Source organism: Salvia splendens, chromosome 3 (genome assembly GCF_004379255.2).
Source record: "Salvia splendens isolate huo1 chromosome 3, SspV2, whole genome shotgun sequence".
NCBI lineage: Eukaryota > Viridiplantae > Streptophyta > Magnoliopsida > Lamiales > Lamiaceae > Salvia > Salvia splendens.
Genome location: NC_056034.1, coordinates 14755232 through 14762214, shown reverse-complemented (window position 1 = coordinate 14762214; position 6983 = coordinate 14755232). Strand labels below are relative to the sequence as shown.

Below are 6983 nucleotides of genomic sequence, written 5' to 3'. Positions count from 1 at the left end.
GTAATGAGCCGCTTCATTCTTATGGATGGCGCATAATCGTTTGACCTCTCTGTCGACTCGGTCAAAGTGAGCGCAGAGCATCTTATATGTGCGGCGGCGGGACCCCTTCGGCTTAATCTGGTGGTAGGCCTCGGTGACCTTTTCCTTGAAGCACTTCCGGGGTTGTTGATTCCCGACGATGGGATCGTACGATACGCTGATCCAGGCGTTGTACACCGCCAGCGTTTCTTTGGGGCCATAGGGATGCCGGCCTAGATCCTCCTCCTCCTCCTCCTCGTCCGCTTCCGCTTCCGCCTCCGCCCTGGAGCTTCCACCGCCTCGGCCTCCTCTCCCGCCTCGGCCTTCTTCCGGAGTGGGTTCAACGGAATAATCCTCCCGAATCTCGGATAATCCCTGCGAATACCGCAGGGCGAAGGGACAGGCGTATGCATCCACGTCAAAATTGGGTGGTTGGTACCCCCCGCCGTCGACGAACCCTGGGTGCCCGGCGTCGACGAACCGGAACCACCCAATGAGTAAAAAAATGATTTTTTTTAATTCAAATTTTTTTATTTAATTTGAATTTTTTTTTAAAAAAAATGAATTATTGCGTCAGCGTGACGATGCCCACTCGCGGGCCGGCGAGTGGGCGTCACGCATGGCGTCGGGGCCCGCCACGTTGCCTCAGCGCGTGGGGAGACGTCTCGCCAACCGGCACGGCGTGACGGAACGAGGAACGGGCTGGGGATGAGACGGGCGCCGCAACACGTCACGCGCCGTCTCGTTCCTTCGTGACGGAATACGGGCCACCCGCGTGACGCGTTGCGGGTGGCCTACCGTGCCTCACAATTGTCGGGTGTGCGCGCACACTACTTTACACAACTCTTTGTGTTAATATGCACACGCGTACATTACTTGCCGAAGTAGGAGAGTGGCGGTCACTCACCGGTTGCGTCCGATAAGAGGCACGTGTGCGTCGCTCTCTATGGCCACAACTCGACCAACTTAAAAAATGTGGACTTTATTAATTTTTTTTCTTTATTATATTTTAGATTTAAATTTTATTTTTTAATTTAATTTTTATTTTTGAATTTTTTTTCAAATTTAAATGTTTTGGGTTTATTTTAAATCGTTATGTCTTATTTTGAATAAAATTATAATTATTTTTCATATTAAAATATTTTAATGTTTTTGATTTATTTTAGATTTATACGTATATTTTAAGATTAGTAAATTTGATTTGTTTATTGATATTCAATTAGAATGTATTTTATTTTATTTTATTTAGTAATTTATGATTTCAACTATGTGATTTTTTTATTTTTATGAAAATCGTATTTTTATTTAACTGCTACTCCTACTATATAGTATTATAAACTAAGGGAAAGCGAAATAAATAAGAAAAATAAATGTAGGTAATTATGCTTCATTGTTCATAGCGCTCCATTATTGTTGATGTAAAATCATAAAGTATTTTGTTATTATAGGCAAATAGACATAAATTTAAAACGCGTTGCACCGTGGACTAATACGAGATTTTTATCCTCGAGCATTAACTACTATTACAACAAAAAAATTTGTTAAGGGCATTTTTAATCAATTAAGGATGCTAATTTGTGTTTATAAACATACCACTAACGTTTCAAAAAGTGTCATTATTCGTATCCCAAATAAATTGTTGTTATTTAAAAAAAAATTCCAACGCAAGTAGTGGCGACTTAATTTTTGTATCCCTGAAAAATACTTGAATTTTGTAGTGTAATTTACCACTAAACCAACTCAAATATACAAAGTATAATGGCTAGCACAAATGACGTGTGATTTCCAAATACAGCCTTCCACTCTGTTTTTGATTCTTTTTTTATCTAACCTATGCTTGGTCTTAAATTCATATGCCCTAAGAAAGGAAAGGGTATTCACAAAGGATTCTTTACATATGAAATAAATACAATATTAAACTTAGTAGTTTGAAATATACCAAATTACCGAGTTAGGAATGTTCCGTTCCCATCATTTATTTTATTTTCCATTTTTAAGTTTCTAAATCTAGTCATACTCTTTCCATTATCTTTTTCCTTCATCAGACCACAAGTGGGAAAATGACTAACTTGCCAAAAGCATATCACTTCCCAATTATATTTATAACTTATTTTTGTCAATTTTCAACTATAGACATTATTAAAAATTGTAATTTTACTAGATACATTTTCATGATGGAAAATTAATTGGGAGAATATTTTATTTTTTTAATTATCTATTATTTTCTGCTTATGCCAACTATATAGTATGAAGATGTAACGTAGTTAGTCAGTTACACCTTAATTCTCCTTCAAATAAAAAAAATTCTTTTATTAAAGCTCTTTGGTTTTTCATTCACACATGCAACGCAGGCATACATCAGTTATGAGTCTTACCCACTTTTTGTCACTGTTGTTGGCTTGTTGCTTCTTCATTGTATTTGGGTTAATTTTTTTAAAAATAAATAGTAAAATTTTATTTTAAAATTATGATATTGTTGTAGCCTCAAAAGCTAAATAAATAATGTTGTATATTTGCAAGCAAGCAGTTAAAAGATGGCGTTATAAAATAACGTTCTAAAATCGTTTAAAAAGTAGTAGTAGTATAAATTTAAGTGGCTATTGTGTTTTAAAACAATTCACCTCCTTTAGAAAAGTGACTTAGGCCCCCTTATTTCGAACAAATACCGAACTCAAAAATTTAATTTAAAATTTTATACTCGGATTTTGAGCATAGTCTCTCAAACAACAAAAAAATATTAAAAGAAAGAAAGACAAGTTGATGTATATCTCTAACCCTTTTTTAATCAATAGCTAAGCAAATCAGAATATAAATTCTCAAAAGATTGTTAAATATGTGTTTCCCATCCCAATTACACTTTTTTTAAATAAAAATTTGGCGTTACCATATAAGGTATAATTTCCCCTCATAGTAATCCAGTCACACCCTTTATATATATATCTCATGAGAATTGTGATATATTAATATCTAACACACATTGAAGTAATTTCTAATAACAATTATACTTTTACCTATCGCATCTATTTCCATATTTGGGAAAAATGCATTGTTAATTATTATACCCCACTTTTTTTATATTTTTACTCTATCGTATCTATTTCCATATTTAGGAAAAATGCATTGTTATTTATTATACCCCACTTTTTTATGTGTATATATATATCTTCACACGCACACACAGATATACATACATCTATATATAAATCTGTATAAGGAGAAGAAGGATTGGAGGCATTAAAGAATCAAAAATGGGGAGAGGAAAAATAGAGATTAAGAAGATCGAAAACGTGAATAGCCGTCAAGTGACGTTCTCGAAACGGCGCGGCGGATTGCTGAAGAAGGCGAACGAGTTGGCCGTTCTCTGCGACGCTCAGGTCGCCGTTATCATCTTCTCCGGCACCGGAAAACTCTACGAGTTCGCCAGTTCTTGGTATCTTCTTCATCTTTTTTTTTTTTGGGAGGAAGTTTTTAGATGGAAATTTTCTAGAATGGGAAAGGATGGATACAGCTGTTGATACGAATTGGGATTGGTTGATTTCTTTTGATCTTGTTGCAGATTAATATTTTTACATAAGCAATATTTAAATTTTATAAGAATTAGAAAATTAATTATGTAATAGTAGTAACTGAGTTTATTTAAGGCAGTAGTTAGTGGTTACTTGGAGATCCCAATTTAATTTGATTTGGCTGTTTAGGTTTGGGCTTCTCTTTTTTTTGTTGGGGGAGGCGAAACAACCAGCAACGAATTGTTCGGTTTTTCGATTTAAATTTATCTATAATCAATTGTTTGGTAAATATTTTTTAGAAGAGCAATACTACTTCTCTAGGCGCGCGATCTCGTTACGCGCTGCCATTAACTAAGTATTAACTACAGAATTTGATTATTAATTAAGTTTTAATTAGAATGATTAAGTGTTAATCAAGGTTCTTGACTGTAATTTGGGGTGTGCAAATAAGCGCGTAGAAGAGAATAACCCTTTTCTGATGTTTTCTTTTGGTTAAAAAAAGTGCAAAACATATACGGAGTATTTTTCTTCTTTTCTAATAACTTTTCTATGTACTACTATAGTTTATAATGGTAATGCTAGTTTTAATTTAAAATTTAAAGTAGGTGAGATGGTGAGAAAAAGTAAGCACTAATTGTGATATACTCTCTCCGATCCCTATTAAATGTGTCATATTTTCTTATTTGCACGGTTTCCAATAAAATGTTTCATTTCACTTTTACCATTTTTTTGTAGTGGACCACACATTCCTCTAACTAATTCTAACTCACATTTGATTATAAAACTATTATGTTCCCTTTGTCCGCGAATAGGAGTCTCATTATTTTTATTTTAGTCCGTCCGCGAATAGGAGTCCCGGTTCACTTTTAGTAATAGGGTCTCACCTTCCACTAACTCATTCCACTCACATTTTATTTAAAAATAATCTATACAAGTGGACAATTATTCCACTAATTTTTTTCCATCAACTTTCCTTAACATTTCTTAAAACTCGTGCCGCCCATAAATGGAACTCTTAATGGCGGACTAAGGGAGTATAAAACTAGGACTCACATTCTACTAACTTTTTCTACCCACTTTCTTCACAAAGTTAAATAATTTCTTAAAATCCGCACCGGTCAAATATGGTACATTTAATGGGGACATGAGCGAGTATTGATAGTGAAAAATGAAATTTATATAAAGAAAACTTTTTATAAAAGAATAGAATAGCTAATTTTATGGTTGTTGAAAATGAAAAAAATATGACTATTAATTGTGGATAGAGGGAGTAGTAAAGTATTGATGTGATAATACTTTTCTTTATTTTCTAGCTATCTATTGGTATTCCTTACTTTTATTTTTGCATCCAAAGATTAATGCCATGTTTAAATTATGCAATAAATTTTGGGAATTATAAAGTAATAAAAAAAAGAGTATTAAATGATGGATTAATTCTAAGATCCAAATGTTATTTTGAGTATTAATGGGTGATGAATAATTAGTAAGGTTATTTGATTGAAGCATGGAGCAAATTGTGGCGAGGTACCACCAAACCCGTGGACGCCTACAACTTGCCGCAGCTGATGTGCAACCAGATAATCAGGTTATTTTGGTAAGAATTTACATTAATACTTCAACTTTTATTTATTTATTAATAATACGTGACAATAATATGTGTATCTATAAAAGACGATTAGTAGAAGTAATATTGATCGATATTTTGGGCCTGAGTTGGATTAAATTTTTTGAATGTACCAAATAGCGAGAGCCCTTCTAAATTAATTATGTTGGTCTAACATATATTTTGGTCCAATTTCAAATTATTTTAGCATGAACAACCGACGGTTGAGATCGAAGCCCTCAGGCATGAGATCGAAGAGCTTCATTTGATGAACAGGTACATTTTAATCTAATTATTTTGTTTTATAATATGGGCTACATATTTATACACGCTACAATTTTGTAAGTCGAATTAAATCTAGTTGTTATCGGAGTATTATTTATTGTCATTGAATATTAATTGCATGTTGAAGACGAATGATGGGAAAAGAGCTCGATGAGTTGACCTACAACGAATTGCATAAATTAGAGCATCAGCTTGCAGAAGGACTTCTCTCTATTAAAGATAGAAAAGTATGCATTCACTCCTACTACTATTATTATTATTATTATTATTATTATTGTTATTATTTCATCTGTGTATAGTATGAGTTCATATCTATTAAAATAATACTTATATTTGAAGTAATAGACTAATAGTTCAACTTATTTCCAACTCCAGGAGAAATTAATCTTGGAGCAGATGGAAAGATCAAATCAACAGGTATTTAATTATTTTTTATCTTTTTCATTGTTCATAGCGTAAAATATAATAATTTATTTTTAATTTAATCACAGACTAAATAAGTACTAGTACAACTCAATCTCCATAGTTCTGAACTCATTGAAATCCCATTTTTTATTTTTGCTATTTTATTTATATATATATAGGAAAAGAAAATTGCGCTGCAAAATGAGGCCCTGCTAGAAAAGGTATGAGAAAAAAAAAGCCAAAACAAAGCACTCTATTTCTAGAGATAGTCCGAATCATGATTAGGTCTAATGATTATTTCCATCATGCTAATCAACGATCCAATGATATGTAATACTATTAGTAATGAACTGATTGATTAATCGGTCAATGATATTAATTCCTATAATTTAATTATTATTTGGGGGAAAATTGCAGATTGAGGAGCTTAGACAGCAAGCAAGGGTAAGCAGCAATATTGAAAATCATTTGAGTTTGAGCAAAGATTGTTGCCTTAGTTCGAGTTCAATGCATGAATGGAGATCCAAGGAAGTTGCTTCAGATACTTCATTGCGTTTAGGGTATGTATAATTATAGTATTAATATTTGCTCCTATTTATAAATGTTACTCCTATTCAATAATTTCAATTGAATCTTCATATTATTTTGCAGAATTTCACCTATTTCTGCTATTGCTTCGGAGGCTACGAAAATGCCGAAGCTGGAAAAATCCAACGATGTCATGCATCTGGATTAATGGTCATCATTAGTATTTATTTTGTTTAATTTTTGCTGGTCGATCATCAAAACCTGTGGTTACAATCCTATTTTTTTTCCCTTTTCCCTTGTGAGAAAAAGATGTATACGCATGCATGCTATGATCATAATGTTTAAATTTGTTTATCATGCTTTAAACAATATTTTGTGTAGATTTCTTTATTCTTTCACCGAATCCAGTCACATGTATGAAAATTCTTCCATATCCAACTTTCAAGATTTGATTTGAGGAACAAATTTAGAGATAATGGCTTTTGAATGGTTTGGGTCATATTCAATTTTGACTTATTTTTCCAGTTACATTTCTTATGTTTTCAAATTGCATGCATATGCTCAATCAGCATTGGAAAAGTAAATAAAAAAGTTAAAGAATAGTAAAAGAATCAAGTTGCAGAAATGGTCAACTAAGA

At 33.0% G+C, this 6983-nt stretch overlaps 1 protein-coding gene across 2 annotated transcripts; it reads left to right on the top strand.

Annotated features, from left to right (window-relative positions):
• Positions 1–3209: 3209 nt before the first annotated feature.
• LOC121793766 (MADS-box transcription factor 23-like) lies at positions 3210–6699 on the top strand. Of its 2 annotated transcripts, XM_042191799.1 has the most exons (8): positions 3210–3448; positions 5028–5118; positions 5336–5403; positions 5540–5639; positions 5788–5829; positions 5997–6038; positions 6235–6377; positions 6469–6699. In XM_042191799.1, the coding sequence occupies exons 1-8, from the start codon at positions 3267–3269 to the stop codon at positions 6551–6553; spliced, it is 753 nt and encodes a 250-aa protein (XP_042047733.1). In that variant the 5' UTR covers positions 3210–3266; the 3' UTR covers positions 6554–6699. The 2 variants fall into 2 exon arrangements, with proteins under 2 accessions (XP_042047733.1, XP_042047734.1); XM_042191800.1 differs by lacking the exon at positions 5997–6038.
• The last annotated feature ends 284 nt before the right edge of the window (positions 6700–6983 follow it).